Consider the following 26,208-nt stretch of genomic DNA (forward strand, 5'->3'; position numbering starts at 1 on the left):
ATTCTTCAAAGCCCCCGGGCCTGTGGAAAATACGGCCCAGACCGCAGGATCCTTTATAAACGCATTCTATGAACACCTTCAGGAATGCATGGATCATGCGATCCCAAATAAAACCAAGACCCAATCCTCCAAAGGCAGACGTCCTGTCTCGTGGACCCCAGCCATAAACAAACTATACAATAGGAGGAGGAAGCTACTAAATGATAGAGCAAAATCCCAAAAAGGGAAGGCATCACTGATCAGTATTAGCAAAAAACTACGGGCACTCATAAAATTGTCTAAGGCCAGCTTCGAGAGAAAAATTGCACAGGACACTAAGGATAATCACAAGGCTTTCTTTAGTTATGTTAGGAACCTGGGTGGTAATTCCCAGATATGCTCAGAATTAGTCCAAAATGACAAAAAATACACCGAACCCACAGACATTGCCAACATCCTAGCTGACAGGTTCAGCGCACACTCCCCCCCCCCCCTTCCAAAAGGGCAAATATCTATCCCAGCAGAGTGCTGACCCCCTGACATCTCAGATGCTCAGGTAAGAGTCGCCCTCTCCAAAGCAAAAAACACAGCATCAATGGGACCAGACAGTGTCCCGGGCTTCGTCCTACGTCCTACATGAACTCCAAGAAGAGCTAAACCCAAACATAAAACTACTGTTCAATCTCAGCCTTACTACAGGATATGTGCCCAAAGAGTGGCGTACAGCAACAGTGGTCCCTCTCCATAAAGGTGGTGCCTCAACAGATCCTGGAAACTATCACCCCATAAGCCTGACTAGCTTGGTCTGCAAAGCTATGTAAAGGATCATCATGGACCTCATAAATAAAGATATTGGGGACCTACAGACACTGGATCCTACCCAGTTCGGCTTTAAGGGCAGATCCTGCCTCTTAAACCTGGTTGATTTCTTTGAAACAATCACCAAGGCCATTGACGAGGGGAAGGTGGTCCACACAGCCTACCTGGACCTTGCAAAAGCTTTCGATACAATACCCCACTCGGGCATTATAGATAAGCTCACCAGCTTAAATATAAACCCCTATGTCACTAGATGGATTGCAAACTGGCTCAAGGACAGAACCCACATGGTTAGAATTGCTGGAGCCATGTCAGACTCCAAACCAGTTACAAGTGGTGTCCCACAAGGCTCAGTCCTGGGACTTTTGTTCGGTATATATTTCTCGGAGGTACAGGCCAACACGGAAGGACTGTGGCTGACTAAGTTCACAGATGACTGCAAACTGGGCACCATAATCAACTCTCCAGCAGACACAAGCATCCTCCAAAAGGGCCTCATAGAAAGACAACTGGTGCCAGAGCCATGGCCTCAAGCTAAATGCCAAAAAGTGTATAGTCATCCCCTTTGGCAAAAACAAAGTGCCCACAAATTACCACATAGGTGGTAATCCATTAGTACAGAAGTAATTAGGGACCTGGGGACCCAAGTTGACAGCAATCTCTCATTTGACAACCACGTGGCCAAAGTGGTTAGAAAAACATTTTATATAGCCCACCTAATCATGAAGGGATTCACATCTATATCAGGGAGGTCATCGTGCCTCTTTACTCATCCCTCATCAGGCCCATAATTGAGTACAATGCCCCTTTTGGGATGTACCTTGCCAGACACCTGCAGCAACTGAAAAGACCCCAAAAGTACCTCACCAAGAGGATCAAAGGGCTCAAACAGATGCCATATGCTGCCCGGTTAAAGAAACTCCAGCTCTACTCAGTGGCATACCGCCTGTTCAGAGGCTATCTGTGCCTGACTTATAAAGCCATGTCCAACCCGGAATTAATGGACATGCTGCACCTCAGAAAATCCAAATCCCATCGAGCTACGCGCTCGAGAGACTTGAACCTCAGCACTGAAATAAATATGACATGCTGGAAGGACAGATTCATAACCCAGAGGCTCCCTTCACTCTGGAATAAAATCCCAGTCTAGGTTAGGCAGAGTCCCTCATTGACTCTCTTCAAGAGGAATCTTGATGAGTGGATGGGAGATCGTAGGTTTACCCCGGGTATCACTTCTGTGTCACTGTTAGACAGAGGCACAGTATACTAATCTCGAAAAAGGGCATAGCAAAATAAATGTAAAATGGGTGGCGAAAGCCAAACACATTCTGGCTAGGCTTATAAATGCCCTAGGGCAGATAGCCTAGTATGAACCTATGAACCTATGATACATAACTAATGTCTATGACAAACTCTTAAAATATATAAATATATGCAAATATGTGGAAATAAGGCAATTTCTAAAACTGGTGAAACAGAATAAAACACTGTGGAATCACATGGAAGATTAATCTATAGAATCCATTCATGTGAGTGATCTTTACAGACACTAAACACATCCTTTCCTACATGTATTCTATTTGCTCTGACTAACATTATTTCTCTCACCAGTCCAGTCACTAATGTATGTAACAGTTCAAAGCCATGCTCATTGCACAAGTGCAATCAGCAAGTCTAGATTTACTACTAATAATGGTAGAACAATTATCCAACATTTAACATGACAAACACAGATTACCAGTGTTATCAGGTGTAACCTTTAAATATACACAGCATTTATTACACTGCGCAAGATATTTGTACTTCGGAAAATCATTAATGGCATACTCATTTAAGGAATCCATATTCAGCTGTAAATGAATAAATTTCCCCCCAAAAAATCAGTAACCATAGAATTCAAAGATAACAAATCAACTTCAATGAGACAAAAATCACACAAATATACAACTAAATGCTAAATTAAGAACAGTAAAGTTGTTGCTCTGACCATACAAGTCTGAGAGTCAGACAAAAGCTGGAATTCCTTTAGATCTCTCACAGTTGTACCTATTTTTAGCAGTAAACAATCAAGTCACAAACCAAGACAGGATTGTTTAGATAAGACCTGGATTGTCCTCTCTGCAGTCTGTGTGACTTTATAGCCGACTACGTCCCTTAAGATGGCTAGAGTTTGCCTGTATTAAAACGATTCCTCTCTACTAGTGAAAACTGAAGGTAAATAAAATATAAATCAAAGTAAGATATCTTGTCTACAAGCTACCCCTACAAAAGTTGAAGAATAGTGGTAAGAATAAGGCATTAGCTGTGTGTACTCTAGGATAGGCACATTTGATTACTTTTAAAGATGGTCTCGTATTCTTGATATTAGTTTATTAAAGACAGTACTCAAAATACTTTGGCAGTTACTTTGAAAAGAAATCTTTTGGGGTTTAGTTGCTGTACTGAAAAACTGCGGTCTCACATGGGACAAACTGCCAAGAAATCGGGATTATAACACAACATCCATTTGTGTTTCACTGTTTGTTTTATTTTATGGTTGATTACTATGGAGAAAAAGAAATGGCGGGTTAGAACATACAAGATAGGTACATAAAATGCTATAGATGGCTTATGCAAATAATTTTGTTACTGTATTATGTACAACTGTCTATTCTTTAGTCTATGTATATAATTTTGTGTCCTGCACTACAGTACCTGGGTCATGGCTAAAAGAAATTTTCAACCGGTCCACTTGTCCATTTATTAAACTGAAATGAATACATAGAGACATATACAATAGTACATGTGTAGTTTGTAAAAGTCACATACAGTTATGTCAAAGAAGTTAAAACAGACCAACAAGGAAGAGAAAGTACAGTTGTGTACACTTACCATAAATGTAGATGTTAGAGTGTATTCACTGTTGCAGTCATAAGTAATCTGCTGGCAGGTTGCCCTCAGTCGGCCTGAATTCCAAAGTCTTGGGTCCTGAGTCAGTTGCTGTCTCCTCTTCCATGACGTCAGGGGTATAAAACAAGCAGCCAACACCATTTTCTTTAGTTTTTCTTGACCCAGATGTCAGGTGCCCCCAAAAAGGTAGAAAAATATATATACATGTATATAAACATGCATCAATAAAAACTTTACCTTCATCTACAAGCAAATACACCACATAGGTTGTAGAAGATAGAGAAGGAAAGATAAACTCCAGAATGACAGGGGGATGGCGGGTGGGTAACCTGGACTCAACAGTGAATACATTCTAACATCTACATTTATGGTAAGTGACAACTGTACTATGTTTTTCGTGTTTCACTGTTGCAGTCATTACATTTGGGTAGAATCCCAAAGCTATGGTTGGGAGGCTGGAGCTAAACAGCATTAGGAACTGCAGTGGCAAAGCCTGCCCTGGACTTAGAGTATAGAGGCAAATGATAATGATTTGTAAAGGTGTGAACAGAACTCCAAGTAGCAGCCTCTAGAATGTCTTTGGTTGGTACTCCTCTGAGCAAGGCTGCTGAAGTAGCTGCAGCTCTGGTGGAATGAGACCTAATGCCCTTGAGCACAGGTTTACCATGGTGTAAGTAGCAGAAACGGATGCAGTGGCTTATCCACTTTGAAATTGGATGCTTTGAAATAGCCTTTCCTTCTGATCCTGCAGCATATGTCACTAGTAATTGCTCAGTTTTCCTTAAGAGCTTTAGTCCTGCTCAAGTAGAATCTTAGCCGTCTGTGTACATCCAAGGAATGCAGAATTCTCTCCCCCTTGTTCTGCAGATTTGGATAAAAGTTTGGCAGATAAATTGTTTGGTTAAGAGCCACACTGGAAACCACCTTAGACATAAATGTAGAATTGGTTCTCAGAAACACCCTGTCTAGGTAAAATATGACAAAAGGCTCTACAGCCATGAGGGCCTGTAGCTCTGAAACTCTTCTTGCTGAAGTAATTGCTAGTAGCAGAGCCGTTTTCCATGATAAGAATTTTATATCAGCAGTAGCAGCTGGTTCAAATGGGGCAGGGTGAGCTTTTCCAACACATAATTGAGGTCTCATGCCGGTAATGGTGATGATCTAGGAGGCCTTAAATTTTTGGCTCCTCTTAGATACTGATTTAGTAAAGGATGCAAAAAGATTGGTGGCTCTGTATTGTAATGAGCCAAAATAGCAGAGGCATGGATTTTAATTGATTAGAAAGATGGGCCTTTGTTAAGCATTGTAATATCTGTGGAATATTTGGTTCTGCTGCATCAGTTCCTTATGCTTGATTCCAAGCACAGAATATATTCCATTTATCAGCATAAGATTTTCTAGTACTAGGCCTTCTGGCTTCCAAAATGACATCCATCACAGCTTTACTGAGATGTGTTTGTAGAACTACATGATCAGCCATGCTGCCAGGTTCAGTGTCTGGAGTTGATTGTGCAGGATCTGATTGTTTGCTGGGACAGTAGTTGAAGTCTTTGAGGTAAGGTCCAAGCTGGGTATTGAGACAAGTTCCTTAGGATTGTTTACCAGTATCGGCGGGGCCAGTCCGGGGTAATTAGTATCATCTTTGGTTTCTCTTGTCTGACTTAGGAGGACCTTGGGAAGAACAGGCAGAGGAGGAAAGGCGTAAACTGATAGGTTTTTCCAACTGAAGGATAGGGCGTCCACTTTCCATACTTGTCTGTGATAAGTCCTTGTGCAGAATATTTTCAATTGATAATTCTGAGGAAAAGCAAATAGATCTATGTCTGGGCTACCCCATTTCTCTATTAACATGCTGAAGACTTGTGGATTTAGATTCCACTCATGAGGATCCATAAGGTTTATTCTTAAATCGTCTGCCAGAGTATTTTGCTTTCCTGGCAGGAAATGAGCTTGAAGATGTATTTGTTAAGTCAAAGCGGTGTCCCACAGTGCCATGGCTAATCTGCAAAGGGGGTAAGATTGTGTGCCCCTTTGCTTGTTTATATACCACATGACTGTGGTATTGTCCGTCTTTATCAGTAGTTGTCCTGGATGAAGTAATTTATTGAAGGCGATTACGGCATTTTGAACAGCTAGCATCTCTTTCTGGTTGATATCTAGACGCATTTGTTTTGGGGTCCATATGCCCTGAATGCATTTTCCTGCCATGTGGGCCCCCAGGCATAATCAGATGCGTCTGTTAAGGCTTGGCTGGCAGGGGGTAGAGTGAAGGCCCGTCCCATGTTTTGGTGACATGCCTTTGCCCACTACAGAAACTCCTATTGTAGGCAGGGAATGAGAGGAATCATTGCTTCCAGACTAAGAATGTTGACTCCATAAACTAAGTACCATTGAAGTTTCCTCATATGCAGTCTCACACATGGGATAAGTAGGATGCAGGATGCCATGAATCCCAAAGCCTGCAGAATTTGTCTTGCAGATAACTGGGTTTTGGTGCCTTTGCTTATCTGGCGTGAGGTAAGTCATCTGGGCAGTTGTATTCAAGCTTGCACTCAGGACTTTTATCTTTTGAGAGGGTACCAGTTGTGATTTCTTTTCGTTTATTGTGTACCCTAGGGCATGTTAGAAGCCTTTTCACAAATGTCAGGTGTCGAAGAATGTCCTTGTTCTCTGCTTGAATGAGACAGTTGTCCAAGTAAGGGTATACTTGTATACTTCTTTGTCTGCAAAATGTAATTACTGGTGTCCAGGTATGTTCAAAATCGATAAATCCAGTACTGGCCGCCAGGCCTTGTCCTTTCTGGGTACCAAGAACAGTCCTGAGTAAAAACCTTGTCCTTTTTCCTGTTCTGGTACTGGCTGAATGACCCCCATCTCCATGAGGGATGCAACCTGTTTCTGTGCCTCTGCCCACAGATTTTTTTTGGCAGATCTGGCCAACCATTTGCCATTGGCAGAGTGTGGAAATGGAATCTGTATTCCTGTGATACTATGTTTAGTACCCACTTGTCCTGGGTTATTAACTGCCAATTTTGAGCAAAGTGCTAATTTTCCCCCTAAGGGTGCTGCCAAAAGATAAGTGCTTGGTGCAGGCAGAGGGAAGTCATTGGGACTGTTTTCTGTAGGTTTGCGTTTTATCGCCTCCAGATTTGGAGGTAGAAGCGCCCCATTGCTTTGACCTGTATGAATCTTGCTCTTGGTGTCTGGAACCCTTAGGGCATCTGGATTTACACCTTTGAGCTCTGACACAGGAAAGGACCAATTTTTTGTAGGCCAGTGTCTACTGAATCTTGATGGCTGCACTTGTAAGAAGTCTTTAACAGTTTGCATAGACTTAGCTTTGTCTTCCATTTTCTTTAAAACCTCTTCTGCCTTAATACCAAATAGAGTACCATGCTGTAAAGGTGCATCTAGCAATTTAGCTTCAACATGATCAGGCAAATTTTGTTCTTTTAGCCAAACATGCCTGCTAATCACAGATCCAGTAACTGCGACCCTGCAGGAGGCCTCTAAGGAATCAAAACCACATTGCAAAGTATGCTTTCCAACCTGTTCAGCTGCATGCAATAATTACTGCAATTCTTTACTTTCTGCACATTCAGAAATCATCATTTTCTGTTTCAGCAATCCCATTACATGTTGTTGATACTTAAGCATATGAAATTGACAGTTTAAGGCCCTGACTACCAAGGTTGCAGATGTATAAACATTTTTCCCCATCTGTCCAGTGCCCTTGAATCTCTGTCAGAGGGGGTAGGATTTTTTGCTGTTGAGGCCTTAACTCTCACTGGACCCTGTGAAATAGTTTCAGGATCAGCAGCAGGGTTTCCAAATAAAAATGTATGCGAGTCAGGGACCCTGTAATATCTGTCAGGCTTACAGGGAGCCAGAGGTAAGGAGTCAGGGGTCAAGCTAGAACACATCATCCACAATGTCTAAAACAGGGGGAATGGCTAAAGGCCTAAGCTGAGGGAGAAGGAAATCCCTGAGCCTCTTTTTGATTCCGAGAAATCTTGACTCTCCCAGTGAAAATGCTCCCTCAAAGTATATAAGGTTTCTCCAAATGAATAATCCTCAGGAGGAGATGCAGATGGAATAGACTCCTCTGCATCAGAATCCTCATAGGGAGTTATAGATAATTCCTGATCAGAAGAAATAGAAACCTGATCGGAAGATTCATAATCAGTGACTTGCCTAGGCTTATCTGGAGGGGGATGGGTACCCCTGATCAAGGTAATAAGGTCTTCAGCCATTTTGATCACCTGTTCTTTAGGCATGCGTCAGTTTTTTAGTTTTAGAAGTTGCTTTTGTCTTTGGTTTTGCAGCTGTCGGTTTGATATAAAAATGTTGAGGTCTGAATACACCCTCAGAAGCCGGTGCCTACTCAGCGGCTCCAAACCCATCCAAGGGAGATACATCCGTCGGTCCAATACCTTGAGTATCTTGCGGCATGCCAGACTCCACATGGGTGTCAGTAGAGGCCTGCAACTCAAAGGTAGCGGGTATCAGGGGCTGCGAAAGCACCTCACTGAGTACCGGCAAACCGGCGACTGGCTTAGAAGAAGCTTTGTAATCTGTTTTGGATCTCGACTGCCTTTCTCTGTCCTTTTCTTTGCGTTGTGTGTACTACGGTAGTCAGACTGCTATCTGATGACATTTCTATGTAATTAAATCAGTTTCCAAAATACTTTGAGGCAAAGATATACTGACGCTTAATAATGCGTTGGTTAAATCTAGCACAAAACCGACAGTCAGGCACGTTGTGATCAGGGTCTAGGCAAGGAATACAGTATAAATGGAAATCCTTATGTGGTATTTGCTTCCCACAAGTAATACAATTAACTTTTTTCTGACATCGGTATGGAACAAGAAAAAAAAGTTTCCCCTAATGGGGTACTTAGCTTTAGTGAAGACTTTGGTTCTGAAACTCAAACTCGAATATTTCAGTAGTCGACCGACACTTGCCAAATGCTTCTGCTTCGGGCACTGTGTGGCAAGAAAGACTAAAGAAAATGGTGTCGGCTGCATGTTTTATACCCCTGATGACCTAACGTCATGGAAGAGAAGGCAAGCAACGCAGGACCAAAGACTTTGGAATTCAGGATGACTGAGGGCAACCTGCCAGCAGATTACCCCAAATGTAATGACTGCAACAGTGAAACACGAAGATCACCAAATAACGCAAAGAATAAATAGGAGGAAGAACTAGAAAAATTAAAAGGAAAACGGAGAAAGGGGTAAAAACACAGATTATTGGGGGAAAAAAAGCTTTCTGTAAGACTGCTTGAAAACAGCACAAGGTTTGGGGTAAATAAGAAGTTATGTACTCACCATAACGTTCCATCTGAGTAGGTGGCTTCATTTGTCTGCAACCTGTGGGTCTTGGATCCGATATCGGATCCGAGCCGGCAAATTGTTTCATAGCTAATGGATCAGAGATCCTAGCTCCTCCTCTCACCCATAATCCCCTGCCAACCCTCCATGACCTCAGATCAAGTTTACCCCTCTATAGATACCCAAAAAGGGTATTCCAACAAAACAACTCACATAGATCCATTTTGAAGGCCAGGGGGAAGGAGGGGGGGATGGTTGCAGACAAATGAAGCCACCTACTCAGATGGAACGTTATGGTGAGTACATAACTTCTTAATCTGAAGTAGGGACTTCATTTGTCAGCAACCTGTGGGACAGAGTCCCCAGCTACCTGAATCTTGGGTGGCCATCATGGAAGGATATTGCGGAGCACAGCAGAGCCAAAGGATGCTCTCCCTCTAGAAATTACGTCCAGTTTGTAGTGGTTAATAAAGGTATGAGATGAGGCCCAAGTGGCTGCCAAACAAATATCATCCAACGGAACTCTAGATTTGAAGGCCGCAGAAGTAGAGATGGAACGAGTGGAATGTGCGCAAACTCCTTCAGGTGCGGGTCTCCCAGAAGCTCGGTACGCTAACAGAATACATTGGGAAATGCAGCTTGACAAGGAGATTTTTGATACTGCTTTCCCCAAATTAAATTTGGCAAAGGAAATGAACAGCTGGTCGGATTGCCTGTGACCAGCGGTTCTACGAGTATAAAAACGCAGCTGCCTATGAACATTAATGAATGCAGCTTGTACTCTCCTTTATTCTGATATTTAGGAAAGAAGACCGGTAGATTTATGGATTGATTTATATTGGTTTCTGATGCTATTTCGGGAAGGAAGGAGGGATTGGTCCTGAGGTACACTCTGTCCGAATGAAAGATCAAGTAAGGAGGTTTCACAGAAAGGGCTTGAAGCTCCGAAACTCTTTTTGCTGAAGTAATGGCTACAAGGAATGCTGTTTTCCAGGACAAGTATTTGAGATTCACTGTAGCGGCAGGTTCAAATGGTGGAGCAGTCAGGGCTTGAAGAACTAGTGAAAGATCCCAAGGGGGTACGGCTTCTTTTATAGGGGGTCTGAGCAAAAAGGTGCCCTTGAGAAAGGTTTTACACAATTTGGCCGACATCAAGGGCCCTGTGTCATGTCCCACATGGTAATGGGAGATGGCAGCCAATTGTACTTTGACAGTTGAGCAACTAGCGCCTTCCTGAAAAAGTCTGGTTAGGAAGTCTAGTATGGATGGAAGAGGAGCCATAAAGGGATCTAGATTATGATGCTCCGCCCAGACGGAGAAACGTTTCCATTTACTGCTGTACAATTTCCTGGTGGAAGGTTTATGCGCTGCCACCAGGATGGCTTTGATTGGTGAGGAGATACCGGGAGTCCTAACTAGGAGTGGAACTGGAGCAACCAAGCTGTCAGCTTCAGACTGTCCAGATTTGGGGTCGGCAAGCCCGACGGATGGGAGATTAGATCCGGACTGGGATCCAGAATTTAGGAAAATTCACTAGGTGAGACCACAGGTAAGGGAACCAAATTTGCCAAGGCCAGAATGGGGCAATGAGGATCATCCTACTCCCCAACCGCGAGGCTTTCTGTAAGAGCTGTAGCATCAGGGGTAGAGGAGGATAGGCATAAAGTAGACCGGGCAGCCAAGCATGCACCAGAGCATCTCTTGGAGTTTCCACTGGAGGGGGAATTAGAGCAAAGAAATTGTCGCAATTGGTGTTTGAGGGAGAGGCAAAAAGCAGGGTTGCCCCCATATTGCGAATATCTACTTCGCTACTAGTGGGTTGAGAGACCACTCGTAAGGGGTAAGGAGGGTGCGGCTGAGTTTGTCCGTTAGGATGTTGGCCCGCCCCAGAATGTGCGTTGTAATCAGAAAGCGGTTGGTGGAAATCGCCCATTCCCACACTCTCATGGCTTCGCGGCATAGGGGGTAAGACCTGGTTCCCCCCTGTTTGTTGATGTACCAGACAACAGACATGTTGTCCGACTGAATTGCAATAGTTCCTACAGGGAGGAGATTCTGAAGTGCTTGCAACGCGTACAGCACCGCTCTCATCTCCAGAACATTGATATGGAGGGAGGTCTCTATCATTCCACGTGCCTTGGACGGCCCTGCCTGAATAATGCCCCCCCCCACCCGAGGCGGGAGGAGTCTGTGGTTACCGTGGCAAGAGGGGGAGAGGTGCAGAAGGGTCGGCCCGTATGGAGATCCGGAGCATGAAGCCACCATAATAGGGCCCTCCTGCAAGCCTTGCTAATAGCGATGGGGTGATGGAGAGGAAAGGACAGAAAAGACCATTGGACTAGGAGGGTCCACTGCAGTACCCTCATGTTCAGCCGGGCGCATGGAAGAAGCATTATCACTGCCGCCATGGAGCCCAGCGCCCTCAGGACCAATTCTGCCGGTGGTGCTTCTGACTGGAGGATGGCCCGCACATGAAATTGCAAATTTCGTAGTCGTTCCGACGTCAGGAAGGCTCGTAGAACTCTGGTGTCTATTCTGGCTCCTATAAATTCTATGACTTGTGTCGGGGCCAGAAAAGATTTGTCGGCATTGATGGTGATGCCTAATTGGGGGGCTAGGCGGAGAAAGAAATCTCTGGCTGAGCAAAGTAGATGCCTTGTTTGGGAAGTCAGGAGCCAGTCGGCCAGGTACGGGAAGACCTGCATTCCCTGGAGTCTCAAGTGGGCCGCTATCACTGCTAACATCTTGAACACCCTGGGGGCTGTGGTGAGGCCAAAGGGAAGGACCCTGAACTGGTAGTGACTGGCTCCCAGCCGGAAGCGGAGAAACCTCCTGGATCGTCTGTCCATTAGAATGTGGTAGTACGCATCCTTGAGGTCTATAGAGCACATCCAATCGTTCTCCCTTAGAAGGGGGAGAATAGATTGAAGAGTGACCATTCGGAATTTTTCCTTGGTTACCGACTGGTTCAAACAGGACAGGTCTAGAATTGGTCTAGAGTCCCCTGTCTTTTTTGGCACCAAAAAGAACCTGGAGTAGAACCCTAATCTGAGCTGGTCTTGGGGGACGGGCTGGATGGCTCTTTTCTAGCAGCTGCTGAATCTCTGCGGCTGCAGCCTCCCTCTGATTGGGTGGTTCATCGGGGAGGTTCTTGAGTTTGGGGACATGAAGTAATGGAATTGTGTACCCTCTGGATATAATTCAAAGCACCCAGCGGTCTGTCGTGATGGACTCCCATGCCGCTAGATGCTCTGAGAAGCACCCCCGACTGCCTCCAGAGTGGAGCAGCTGAGCAACCCTTCAGGGCTGCTGCGTGGGCCGGTCAGAGAAAGGTTCTCTGGACCCAAAGTTCCTCGGAGCCCCTCTGCCCCTGGGGCGGCGTCTTCCCTGTCCTCCTCTGCCAAGGAAGGGCTGGTTGTCCGGAGCGGGTTGGGAGTGTTGCGATTTCCGGAACCACATCATCTTCTGACCCTTTTGGTTCTTTGAAAAGGACCGCTGGGGAGCAGAGAAGCAGACTCAGACGGCATACGTCTTCCCGTCCTTCTCGCTCTGGACTAGTATCTTGCGAACCGTTTTGCCAAACCGGGCAGAACCATCGAAAGGGGCGTTCGCAAAGGACACTTTAAAAGGCTCCGCAAAGTCACAATGACGGAGCCAGGCCTGACGTCTCATGACTAGGCCCCGCTCCGCTAGCTCTAGTGGCTTCCTCGGTGGCGTGGGACAAAAGCCGCACAGAGGTATTTGAAATGGATCTGAGTGGCCATTCGGGTGGAGTACAACTGTTTGTCCTCCGCCGACATGAACCCAGGGGGGAGGCAGCGTATTCTTTGATAAGATCCCACTGCATCCTGATGACGTGTGCCATATAGTTCAGAGACCTCACCGAAAAGGTCGCTGAACTAAAAACTCGCTTCCCTAAGCGATCCATCGGGCGGGACTCCTTGCTCGGTGGATGGACCGAGGGGCTCTCCTGAGCTTGTTCCCTCTTCGTGGTTGCCGCCGTCAACATGGCATCTACGGGGGGACCCTTGCTCCAGTGTGACCGGTCTGCGGGGGGGCTCAGTATCCTGTCCGGGCATTTTGGGACTGGCTCCACGGTGTCCGGGTCCTTCCACGCCCTGGTGGTAAGGTCCACCAGGGGGTCGGTCGGAGGGGACACCCAAGAGGTAGACGGGCCTGCTTCGAATGCCTCCAGAAACACGGACTCGTCGGAGGAAGCCTTGGGGGCAGACCACCCACCTCTGATCCTAAGCATTTCCATGTTGTCTCCAAAGGATACATCCTCAGGGGGTGATCTTGGGGAGCTTTCCCCTTCATCCAAGTCCGTGTCCTCAGTTAAGGACTCCGGGGAGTCCACGTGCCTCCTCTTGCACTTGTGCTTGCGAGGCACTTCCTCGGGGGGGCTGTCCGAGGAGGTCTCGCCAGCAACATCCTGTTCCAATGGAACAACCTAGGACATCGAAGCAGGCTGTCCCTGTGGCCGGGTGATGGAAGCCTGGCCCAGCAGAGAGGGAGTGCAGGGTGGAGCCGAGACAAGGGCCGGAGGTCCGGATGGTCTCGACAGAGCCCTCTCCACTACATCGAAGGCCAAGGGAGAACCGCTCTCCCTGGGCTCCGAGAGCAGACTCCCACTCAGATCCGATGAAGGGATCGGAGCTGGCGCCAAGACCATTGGATCCGAAGGACCAGTGTGCTCCGACCTGGACGGAGCCGAAGGCACACTGAACCCCTCGGATCCGAAGCTCGGTCCACGGCTCCAACAGACGAGGGCAGGGTCGGATCCAAAGTACCAAGTACTGTTGGCACCGACCCACCCCCGGTTCTGACGCTGCTCGGCTCCGAACGCTCCGAATCCAGGTAGCGGGTCGGAGAAGGAGCAATTGGAGCAAAAAAAGGTGTCGAGCTCCCCCCCGAAGGGGAGGGAGGCAAGAGCACTCCCATCTGCAGCTGGGCCTGGATGAACCTTGGCATCATCCGGTCCAAGTCTGCATCTGACATACTGAAAGTTGATCTCGATAAAGCCACCAAGGCAGGCCTGGAATGCTGCCTCGATGACCTCGATGGAGATCGGGCCTCCTCCTCGGGTCCTGGGGAGAAACAAGGGGATCGAAGCAGAGGAGGAGGAGACCTACAAGCTGTGGAGGGAGAAGCCCGCTTAGTTGGCGAGGCCGAAGCGGAGGCCTCGGCCCGCCGCTTGTGGTGCTTCTCCCTCCGTTTCTCCCTCCTAGCCTCCCTGTCCTCCGGTGCTTTAGCAGGAGTTTGAGTCCCGGCCGGAGTAAGGGGGCAGGAGTGGCAATGACCACAGCCTGTGGTAGTGCCACGGGAGGAGCGGAGGCCGGAGCAGAGTCCGGGGGAAAAGGTCCCGCCAGGACCAACTTCGACCTCCACTCTTTCAGTGCCCTGGGGTTGAACGCTGCCCAAATGGTACAGCCTGAGGAGAGGTGTTCAACCCCAAGGCACCGAACGCACCGAGTGTGGCCATCAGCCGGGGAGAGCTTATGGCCACACTCGGTACATTTTGAAAAAATGGCTTTTGGGGCCTAGCCATACTTGAGGAAAAAGAAAAGTGCTACACAAACACACAGGCCCCAAAACACAAACACACACACACGCACTATCGACCAGCGAAGGGAGGGAAAAAACTATATAAGAAAATATAAAATACAGGGAATCTGACTCTTACACACTTTTTAAAATTAACGATAGGAGAAAAATTGAAGAAAAATACACTTAACTGACAATACTCGCTAAGAGCTCAAAAAAATCCAGCCATCCACAAGCGTGGCAAACTAGATCTGAGGTCATGGAGGGTTGGCAGGGGATTACGGGTGAGGGGAGGAGCTAGGAGCTCGGATCCATTAGCTATGAAACAAGTTGCCAGCTCGGATCCGATATCGGATCAAAGACCCACAGGTTGCTGACAAATGAAGTCCCTACTTCAGATTAAAGGTTATAATTCACATTTACAGTTATATTGTACTTTCCTACCTCTTAGAAGAATTATTCTTCTTTACTGAAATATTTCCAAAAGGGCTGCTACCTTGCAAGATAAAAACTTGATTACTCATTGAGCAATCTTAAAAAGGAGACCTCAAGGACAAGTTTTAGATTCAGTTCACCACAAAGTTCTTTTGAAGACAGACATTCAGAACTGAGAATCACACCTACACAGCAGGTCTACATGCCAGAGGCAATTCTTAAGGAAAACATACATAAATTACACTGAAGGCTTTAAAAGATATCAAACCTTAGAACACAACAGGGAAAGCTGCTGCTGGAAAACTCACATTAATCCACTAATTTTGACCCTTTTTAAGTATAAAAATAGCACTTGGCTTCTTTCCCTCTTGGAAGACATACAATACCTTAAAAGTCCCTACTTGGGAATCGAATTCAAATCCCAAGCAATCGAATTCAAATCCCAAGCAATCAGTTGTAAAGTTCTTGCCTTATTACAGACTAACCACCTTTTCCTGACAGGTAGGCAGAGGAAACAGCCAGGTTCCTTATAGAGGAACAGACAAGACTGCCTGAACTAAAACGGTGCCATGAGACTTTACTAGACCAGCTCCTCAACTTTCAACACACATTTTGAAAAAAAGTGATTGGAAAACATGCTTAAATTCAGTTAGTGACCTCCACACCCAAGGGAGAGAAACATTAAATTATTCTGCAGTCTAAGTTAGTGCACCTGAATATTTTCTTTAGTAGCAAGCAGGTCCAGAACTGGTTGTCCTGGTAGAGCACCAAACTATGAAGCACTTGCGGCTGGAGCTGCTACTGATAATCCAGATGAGCTACAAGACTGATCGACAACTATTTATCACCTAACAAACATAGTGTATAAAATAAAGGTTGGAGACCAATAATACCCAAATGACCTACGACCATCCTATAAAAGTTGCACAAAAAGCTTGTGCCATCTTGCTTTCAAATTCTTAAGACGGCCACTAGGCAACAGCAGGACAACAGTAAAAGGCATGCGTGAAGTGTTTGCTTTTTCAGTTTTTGCCTGGAAGCAATTAAGTTCTGGTTAAACTTGGGCAGTGGGTGCAGAGGTTAAGGTTGCAAACTGTAGTTCCTGTGGTACAGGGTTTGATTCACTCAGCACTCATTTACCTATTGTAGGACCTTGAGCACTTTAACCAGACAGTGCTCTCAAATTGCCCCTGAGAAGGAACAGTGTATCCCGTTCAGCCTATCTGGTTAACAGACAAAAATTATTAATTTTATTATTATAACATACACAGCCATTCACTATGGAGCCAAAAAGATATGGCAAAGGTTTCTCTTTGCTGCTGAGCCCCCTTGGTGGAGGCGCAACACCTGTTCTTGGCATGTGGATATCCAGCTGCTCAAGTCTGTCCAAACGACTTCTGTTTTGCTGCTGAACCTTATTCATCAATAAATGTGCTGCAACAAAGATTCGCAAACATCTCAAGGGAAGCATTAGATCTAATAAAACTGTCAGGTGCATCTTTCAGACTGATGTGTATTTTCTGAGCTGGGGAGCAAGTCTCCCTAGAAATTACTGCAGATGTGCAAAGCACTCAGTTTGGTGCATCTGTGGTCAGAAGCTCGGGAATACTGTGACAGCAGAAAGGATTTTCCAAGATTCATACATGCTATGCTCTCTAACCAGTGAAGATACAATTAAAGCAATAATTGGATAAACCTGCTGGCCCAACATTCTGCCCTTTTCACCTACATATTTTTAGACAATATGAACACTTAAATAATGCCGATGCAATTACCCTGACACCATGTAAAAATGGGCTTGATGACAATAAGACAATTCCCCATATGAAGTCTGGAAACTGCACCCTCAAGCTGCTGACTGACATGTAATTAATAGTTCCGGGATAGGGAAGCTCAGCAAAAGGTGCCACTACAATCCTGCCTATTGATACAGACTACATCCTCTAAACTTTGCTGTATGAAGTTATGAAGTTTATCATTTTGTGTTCAATGCTGCAGCCCCTAAAAAATATTTGCTGTGAAGATATACAATTTATTTACATGGTCAACCCACTTGGCCCAGAAAGGGAATATTTACAGACTGTCCAACAAACACTTCCTGTATCTGGAAGGACTTAACCTAGCTAGACACTTGCATTGCCAGGAACTTTAACAGTAAACTGCAAATGCCAATTTACAACATAAAAACCTAAAAATATCTGGTAAAGTGAAAAGACAGGAACACGCCAGCAAGTATCCTTCAAAATGTAGCCATCTAATCTCCTACAAATGGTAGTAGCAGACAAAGTAGCAATAATCCTGAACTTTACAAGTGTGTTCAGAATGGAACCATCCAGATCTCATTATCCCGGATCAGGAACGTGCCTTAACTAAACTAGAACATCTGAAAATAGAGGATTAAACTCACAAGGATGCCCTTGTTTAACATCCTACATTAAATGATCTTGATCCATGCCTAAAAAGGTAATTATAAACAAGCTGCACAAGCCAGTGGTATAAATGAATAAAGCTGGAAGAACTGAAGAGAAGCAATGGAGAAAAAGGAAAGGTGCACACATCAACACTTCAGAATGCTGTGGCTCAATTACGGCAACACATGCCTTGATATTAACTTCATAGAAAAGGTGAATTTGTCTACACAATTTTGTTAATGGGTTATGAAATTTCAGAAGAATTTGCTTTTGTGCATTGAGAATTATATGGTTGACAAATCTGTAGGATATAATGAATCAAAATTGCATTTAAAAAAATTAAAATGCCTTCCATTTCCATCATGATTTTATTACTTCTCTAAAGGAAGATCACCTGTTTTGCAACTAAATTCTCATACAAGACATGAGCTTGCTATGCAAAACTGACCTCTTGTGGCAAAAGGGGTTTTGCAAATAGAAAGTTCTAATGGTTACTTCAGTAATTGCCTGCAGAAAGTTCTTTGTGCTGCCACTTCAGACTATAAGCCATGCCTATCACAATTCAACAATATTTTTGTAATATTCTAGTATGCCTGAATGACATTCATAAAAAGCATGTCTAAACTCGCTCCAACATACAATGTGACAGAGCTGCAAGTGCAAGTCACCAAGGCCACCAGTTCACCTCCATGCCATTAGTTAGCACCCCCTTGCAAATTGACAAATTATAAAGATTTGAAACTCATTACACAACCATTTAAATCCCAAAGTAAAATAGAAGTCACTCGAACCACGAGCAGCTGGTAATTAAGTGATTTATTGGACTTGTACAACTTTAAAATAGCTAGTAAAAACTTTTGCCTTAAACAAGATTTCTTCAGGCATCATACTTTTTGCCTTTGTAAATCTCAAAGTGAACTCAAAACTACAACAACCAAGGCTGAAGGGGGTACCCACCAACGTGGCGTGCAGACAACGTATTCTTGACCAATCAAGGAGGCTGCACAAGATCAAAATGCCCTTGGCTGGGCTGAAGCATTAAGAAGTAACCACACAACCACCATAGGTTCATAGATTAGTACTAGGCTAAGTGCCCTTGAGGGCCATTTTAAGCCTAGCCAATTATCCCATGTAAGAATCAAACACTGCACCTTATGTCTGTAAGGTAAACACCTTAACCATTATGCCAACCTCCCACCCATAGGAAAGAGACAAGTAGTCACACAAGTCACATGGCCAAGTCCTGCAGTCCAACTTTCCCAAATATAGGTCAGCTTCCTAACTCGCAAACAAGACAATGATGCCTGGTGAAGGTGTGGAATAAGATCAGCTGCTTAAGGCATGTGTATACAATGCAGATACTGTTAAAAAGCAGCACCTGTTGTGAGAATACAGAACCAGGCACACATCCTCCTAAACAGCAAACTTCTAGATGGAGCACTTATCCCGACTGTCCTTTAGGGCAAAACTGGAAACAGTATGGACCAGTGCCCATATCTACCAGCTAAGAATGAAAAGGCAGCAAATCTTGAAATATCTATGTGGGATCTGTTTTCTGTATTCTATGCAGTTCTAACCGTATTCACTGTTCAAATCATCAGAAACACTATGAATTAAAAATTTTCTGAGGACAGTACTTCTCCTTCCTCTTGCAGCAGGCCTAAAAACAAGACTGACTATTGGAAGCAAGTGACCCTCAAGCTGCTACAAGATGCATCAACAGCATTATAGCCGCACAGGAGAGTGTTTCATCAACTTGGAAGAAATGTAGTAGTATAACTCGAGCAGTACATCTCGAGGCTTTGTCTGACATCTCAGCCTTGTCCTTCCCCCAAAGACAAGGGTTGTTTTGGTACCTTCAATGCGTGATTTCAGCAGTTAACAGCCCTAAACATCAGGGCCAAAAGGTGTAGGCTTTACTCCCAAAGCCATTAAAAGACTATCCCTCTCCCGGTCTTTGGGAAGAGAGTCTTTGCTTTGGATCCCTAGTAGACCCCTTGCTGGCATCCATGAGTACAATAGCTGTATCACCACTAGGACTTTCTGAAAGGATTTGCAGGAACCCACAACTGTATAAAATGGTCTGTTTTAAGACTAGAAAGTTAAAAGATGACCTACTGAAAAGCATCCACTAAAGCTTCTGCCACTAAGTACTTTCAACATTTCTGGATCAGGTAAGCCCTAAATGTCCCTGCATCCTTCCTGGGTGTCAGAATTCTACACTCTTATTCTATTACTTCAATAATATCGCTTTTACTTGAAAATTATCAATGAGCAAAAAATCCTGAACCAACTTCGTTAAATCAAGAAAAGAAGGCCAGGAAAGAAGGCTCACCTATCTCATGCTGAGGCAAGTTGGCTGGAATCTGCTGCCTGGATTTTGGCGTGGCAGCCTTTGAGGTCAACATACATGGGTAGACGCACTGATCTCTCGTGTCTGAACCAAATGCTCGTAGGGGGATACCTGGTCAGTGAAACTGGAGAATTCTGCCTGGGGAGGATTTGCTGTTGTCTAAGCATGTGGCAGCCTCCTAAGAGGCAATGTCAGCCGCCATTCAGTCCAATCTGCAGACATCAGGTTTGGAGCTTCGAAAGTGCCTCACTGGGTTAGACATTAGCCTAGGAAGGGCTTCAACATTCAGCTGGATATTGTCCTCCCTTATACCCCTCTCATAAGGGCACTTTATGGGCTGTCTGTGTTAGGATTTGCTGATGCCATGGTCTCCTTGGTGAAAATGTGCCGTCTTACCCAATTCATGATAGCCTGGGTTCTCCACTTAACCATCTTCTGGTCAAAGCAGACAGTGAGGACAGCTAGAGATATCATTCTTGGCCCAAAAGAAAAATAAACATGGTGTATGAAAATCTACATAAGACTTGCTTCCTACATGAAATCCACCTTGAAAATACTTTACCCCACAAGTCTACCAAAGGTATGATCATACATAGAAATATCAAAGATGTAACTCCACTTTCTGGAGCAAAGGCACATAGTTCTAACTGTGATCCAGACGACCAGAGTTTGGCTAGCAAGCCTAAAATGGTGTGACCGTCTACATTTTTCTCTGGAGGAGATGGCAGAATGATCCTTACCTTCATGGCTTAAGTGCTGGAAATTAAACAGCAAAGCATAAGCTTATTTAAGCTTGTTAACAGGTTAGGCAAGCTGGTCCAGAGATGATTCTCATTGATTCTGGTCTATGCCAATGGCCTGGGTACATTTTAGCATCAACACAAACTCTCACGAAATGCAACATTTTGGAACAGACTTGCCAGTAGATAATCTGACTTATATAAATGAAAGTTATTGCAAATACAGTTTTGGAGTGGACAGCTTCACACAAGAAAGTTAACAGAATAAACATTAAAAAGTGCAACATATAGCTTAAGATTAAATTTGGGTGCAAGTCATTTACAAAATAAAGACCTTACCTATACAGTAGTACAAAGAAGCACTGATGGTACGTTGTCACTACCTAAAGTACAGTTATAAACTATGCATAATTAGTAGCCGGTTGAACAGAACTATACCTATCCATGGTCCTTTAAAGTACACTTTGAAAGCAAGTAGGAAATTGCTTTAGTTGCATTCAAAATTGAGAGGTTATTTTCCTTAATCGCCTTTGAGACTGCTTTTTTCGCCTGGAGTATGTTTGGTGGCGGTATAACAAGTTGCAGATCTTCCTAACTTTGAAGAGTACTCAGTAGATAAAAAAATGGCCAAAACACATTTTGTACATCGATAAATACATTTTAAAATTATCGAATGGTTAAACATCACAATACCATGGCAGTAACTTATCCAACAATAGAGAAGCGGGTGAGGTGGGCTAGTCACTCAAGACAGAACTACTTGTCACCCCTACACCCATTGCCACACCAGTGAGGGGGGCTAAGAATGAAAAGCACAACTACATAAACAATGCAAAATGCTTCAATGAAAGCACATTTGAAATGCACTAGACTGCACGTTTCACTGCAGAAGGGAAAAACTAGAGGTAGAAATATGTCATGCACCTGCAGGAAAAGCAGAAAAGTTTTAAGCTGATTTCCAATAATGTGAGTGCCATAAAACTACACAGATATCTATGAATCAGTTAATGGAGTCTTGCTACAGTACCAAAATTTGGAGTTTAAGGCATCAAAAACTACTTGAGTGAACCCAAAGATCATTGTACGTACTGAAGACAACTTTAACTGTGCTCCATCATTTCTATTACAAGTTAAATGAGAAACAGTTTGCATGGAACATGTAATTACATACCAGAAATGGAATTTTGGTACAGCATCTCACTGATTAACGTGATTGCATCCTCGATCTTCACTGTAAATGCATAGGCATCCTTCAGGTACTGAACCAACATTTCCTTTTTTGCCAGGTCTGACAGTTCATCCTTTTTACTATCCTCCTCCTCCTGTGCCTGACAAGTGGGGATCTCAGCACTGGCATGTTCCGTACCTTCCTCGGGCTGCTCAGCATTGTTTGGCTCTTCTGGGGCAGGCTCCTCAATCTTCACTTTTATATCAGGTTCCCCTAGATAACACAGAAGAAAGCAATCTCAGAATAGCTTCAAAGTATTAAAAGCCCAGATTAAAAAAGTGAGCAAAAGTATAAATCAGCACGGTCTGATTTGATTGTAATTAGTCCAAGTAAAGCTACAAAGATGACATAGCAAATATACAAAAAAGTTATGCAAGTATTATAAATAAATCTTAACAGGCAAAACTGATCAACTTCAAATGGAAGGATTAAGGCTAAGAGGACAAGGGCAGTTTGACATTTAATCTTCCCAGGCTGTAGCTCCTCACCTACCTATAAAACACCGCATTCCGATTTCCTCCAAATCTTGAGTAAAATGCTCAAAAGTGAAGCACAAAATACCATTCGTAAACAAAATTAAAACACCAGAGTACTAAGACAACATCCATCTGTGAGCCAGGTGAAAGGTAGCCATCTTAAATATGCGCTAGTATCATCTGGATCTGTCATTACAATTAAGTACTTCGCACCCACCTCTGAAATGATCAGGCTCCACCTGTGAGCCAGGTGAAGAAGGGTAGCTATGTTAAAGATGTGCTAGTATCATCTGGACATGTCATTACGGTTAAGTACTTCGCACACACCTCTGAAATGATCAGGCTCATCCTCCTGGGTGGTTATCATGCACCCACCTCTGAAATGATCTGGCTCATCCCCGTGTGGTTATCATGCACCCACCTCTGAAATGATCAGGCTCATCCCCCTGGGTGGTTATCATGCACCCACCTCTGAAATGATCAGACTCATCCTCCTGGGTGGTTATCATGCAAACAGACCGCAGATGACTGTAGCATGAAGGAAGCCAGAGACCAAAAAATCATGACCATCTGGTAGGGCCTTCCCAAAATATTCATAAAAGCCCAAGTTACAATTGCACAAATATCTAAAATATATTTCTGCAGAAGGCTTGAGAGGCACCCACAACTCTGGATGAATGTGTGGTTAAGCACAGCAGTTAAGAGCAATACCTTTTATACTAGAAAACCTGATCTGCTCCCGTAACCACCAAGACCAAGTGACTGGAGATCTTCGAAGCTAAGCTGCTAGGAGCAAAGGAGACAAATAACTGACAATTTTTTATAATAGATTTAGTTCTGCACACAAAATCTAAGGCGCTTGTTGATCCTTATGGTGTATATGTTTGCCTCCATTAGAGTGACTGGGAAGGACCAGACAGACTAACAGATTTATTCAAATGGTTTGTGTGTCTACCTTTGGCATGAACAAGGGGTATGCTTGCAAAGATATTCTATACTTGTGTAAAGCCAAGTAAGGTGATTTTATGCACAAGGTCCACAATTAGGAACATCTTCATGCAAAATACATGGCTACAAGAGAAAGTTTTCCACAATAAGTATTTTAAATCTACCTATAGTGCATGCTGAAAAGATAGAAAAGTTAACTCTAAGCATAAAGTATAAAACCTAAGGAGGAAGACGTTCTTAAATGCAGCCATCATATGGAATGTACCCCGAGGAAAGGCTTTGTAAACTTTAAACTTGCAAAGAAACAAGACTTACTAAGTTGCAGATCTGTCAAAGTTCATATGGATGCAAATTAAAAATGGCATCAAGGTGAACTTCAATACATGTATAACATAGGTCTGTATCAAAGATCTGGGAAACGTAATTATCTAAACTGATAGAAATTGAAAGAGATCCCAACTCATTAAAGGTAATTCAAATGGAAAAGTATATCCATTTGCTTTTATATACTTTCCTTGTACAGTGTCTCTGGGTAAAGGTTAAGACCTGGATGTAACCTAGGAAGGTATGAAGCATTTGTGAACACTACTGAGTTGCAGTGACCAAGCAGTTAAAGGTTATGGTCAGGGTGGGTCAGTAGGGCTTTGAAGGGCATCACACAGTCAAACCCAGATAAACAATTCATAGCCAGAATGAGGGGTATAAAATTACCTTTTTTTGAGTGAATTTGGGAAATGTATTATCAGTAGCTCAATAGTTGATAGGTCTGTACTAGGCTATTGACCACCAGGGCCTTTAGAAGTCTGGCCCTGTTTTGTCTAAGTAAAGTGGATACCTATATGGTGGGGGTAGGTTAATAAGGAAGTAGCCAAGGGTTATGGGGGATGTTATCTTGGGATTAGTTAACTTACTGTTGGCCTCTGCCTAGAGACATGGGGGGGGGGGGGGGTCAGGACCAGGGGAAAATTTACAATTTCCCATTCAATGATCAAAGTTTCCCTTGAAAAGGAAAAGGATGAACTACTCTGCTTCACATGGATTTGTTCCATAGGGCTGGGATCCTTTGAGACACATTGGTTTCTCTAGCATGTTTTATGATGCAGGCAATGTTCAGGTCCTTGGATCTAGTGTTCCTGGTGGTCTTTGTTTTGCAGATATGCAAAAAGTCTATCAGAGTTTGGTCCTCCCAGTAACCTGTAGAACACAGTAGAGAGATAGGGCTTTTAGGCAGTCTGTATGACAGGATATTCATACCCTAGATTCTCCTGGTGAGAAACCTTTGAGGGTGTTCCAGCTGTTGCAGGTGCCTGGTTAGGTACATGCCAAAGGGGGCACTGTATTCGAGGATGGGTCTGATAAGGGCAGAATACAGCAGTAGTACAACTTCCTTGGTCCTGGATGCCATGCCCTTGCTTACGAGTTTGGTGACAATGCTTTCCTTTCTTACTATCTTGGCTACAATGTTAGTCAAAGGCCAAATTACTAACATACGTTTCCAAATCCCTAACGGGTGAACTCTTAGGATTGTTTTATCACAAGCATAGTTAACTTGGGTGGAGAAGTTCCCAAAGGGCATTACAATGCATTTCTTCATATTGAGTTTTAATCCATGGCTCGGACACCAATCATTTGTGTCAGACCATCTTGTAGGCTGTTTGTGTCGTGTGGGGAGGGGGAGATGTACAATAGCTCACAATTTGCTGTCATCTGTGAACCTGGTAAGCCACAGGCCTTCGACATTAAATTGACTTGAGAAGTAGGTGCCAATAAGGAGTAGGCCTAACACACAGCTTTGGGTACTCTGCTGGTGACTGGTTTCCAGGTGGAGGTGGTCTCACCAATCCTGCCTTCTTGGATCCCATCTGTGAGACAGTCAGCAAGCCAGAGAGTTATACAAGTCTTTATGGTTAATTCTGAGAGTTTTGTCAATATCACAGTGGGGTACTGTATCAAATGCCTTGACCAGGTAGAGGTAAGCAGTCTACAGTTTTTTTTCCCAGATCCATAGCTTTGGTGACCCTCTCGAAGTCCACCAGGTTGAGTAGGCAAGACCTTCCCTTCACAAAACCAAACTGGGATGGGTCTAGTATCTGTAGGTTGCCAATGTTCTTGCTGATCACTTCCATAAGTCTAATATGCAAAGCCATGGGAAGAATTATCAGACTGATGGGTCTGTAGTTCCTGGGGTCAGTTGCCGATGCACCCTTGTAGACAAAAATAACCACTTCATCCCTCCATTCACTTGGTACATAACCTGTTTTGATGTTCTATTTGAACAGTGTCTGTAGTGAGCCTGCTAAGTCATGTTTATTTAGGAGGTAACTGAAGATATTGTCAGGACCCACTGAAGCAGTGTTTATGGCCTTAGCGACTGCTGTCAGGATCTGTTCCCTGTTGATGGCTTATGGGGGGGCATGCTACAAAGGATTTTGCAAGGGGTAAATGGGGGAATTAATTAGAGCTGAATTTATCAACTAGATTTGCTATGTCACCTGGTCAGTGAAGGTTGCGCCATTTACCACCAGTTCTGCATACTTGTGTGCTACCTTTAAGGTCCCTGACCTAGCTAAAGAAGGTTTTGTGGATGTCCTTAGCCTGAGAGGCTATCCTGACCTCATTATTGGCTTTGCTGGACCTTATTATAGGTTTGTAGATGTATACTAGATTAATAACCACTAGGGCCCTTATAAGCCTAGCTGTACAACCCAAATGTGACCCTCAAGTTTGATTTATATAGGGGGTGTTTTTACAACTGCCTCATTCCATTAGAGACCAATTCTAGACCAGGGGTGAACTTCTGATTACCCATACATTGGTGCAAGTTGCGCTTAAATAAGAATAGGGAGGAACTCCATCACATGGATGGAGAGAGCTTGTTCCGGAGAATGGGGATTCTGAAAAATATCTCCCCCTCTCTCTCTCTCTCCATGTCCTATTTATGTCACAAGTAAAATTTAGGTCTTTTCATATAGCTGTCCTGATACTGTTGACAGATATGGAAAAGGTTCACCAAGACAGGCTGCCGGAAAAGGTTCACCAAGACAGGCTGCCG

General features: G+C 44.2%; 1 protein-coding gene across 1 annotated transcript in view; it reads right to left on the reverse strand.

The window, feature by feature from the left end:
- Window positions 1–26,208, reverse strand: part of NCAPD2 (non-SMC condensin I complex subunit D2) — a 1,714,408-nt gene that overhangs the window by 940,980 nt on the left and 747,220 nt on the right. Inside the window, exon 15 of the mRNA XM_044079588.1 lies at window positions 21,676–21,945. Within this exon, the coding sequence (XP_043935523.1) occupies window positions 21,676–21,945 (270 nt within the window). The remainder of the gene's footprint in view (window positions 1–21,675; window positions 21,946–26,208) is intronic.

This window comes from Protopterus annectens, chromosome 8.part0 (assembly GCF_019279795.1).
Source record: "Protopterus annectens isolate FY-2018-M chromosome 8.part0, PAN1.0, whole genome shotgun sequence".
Taxonomy (NCBI): domain Eukaryota; kingdom Metazoa; phylum Chordata; order Ceratodontiformes; family Protopteridae; genus Protopterus; species Protopterus annectens.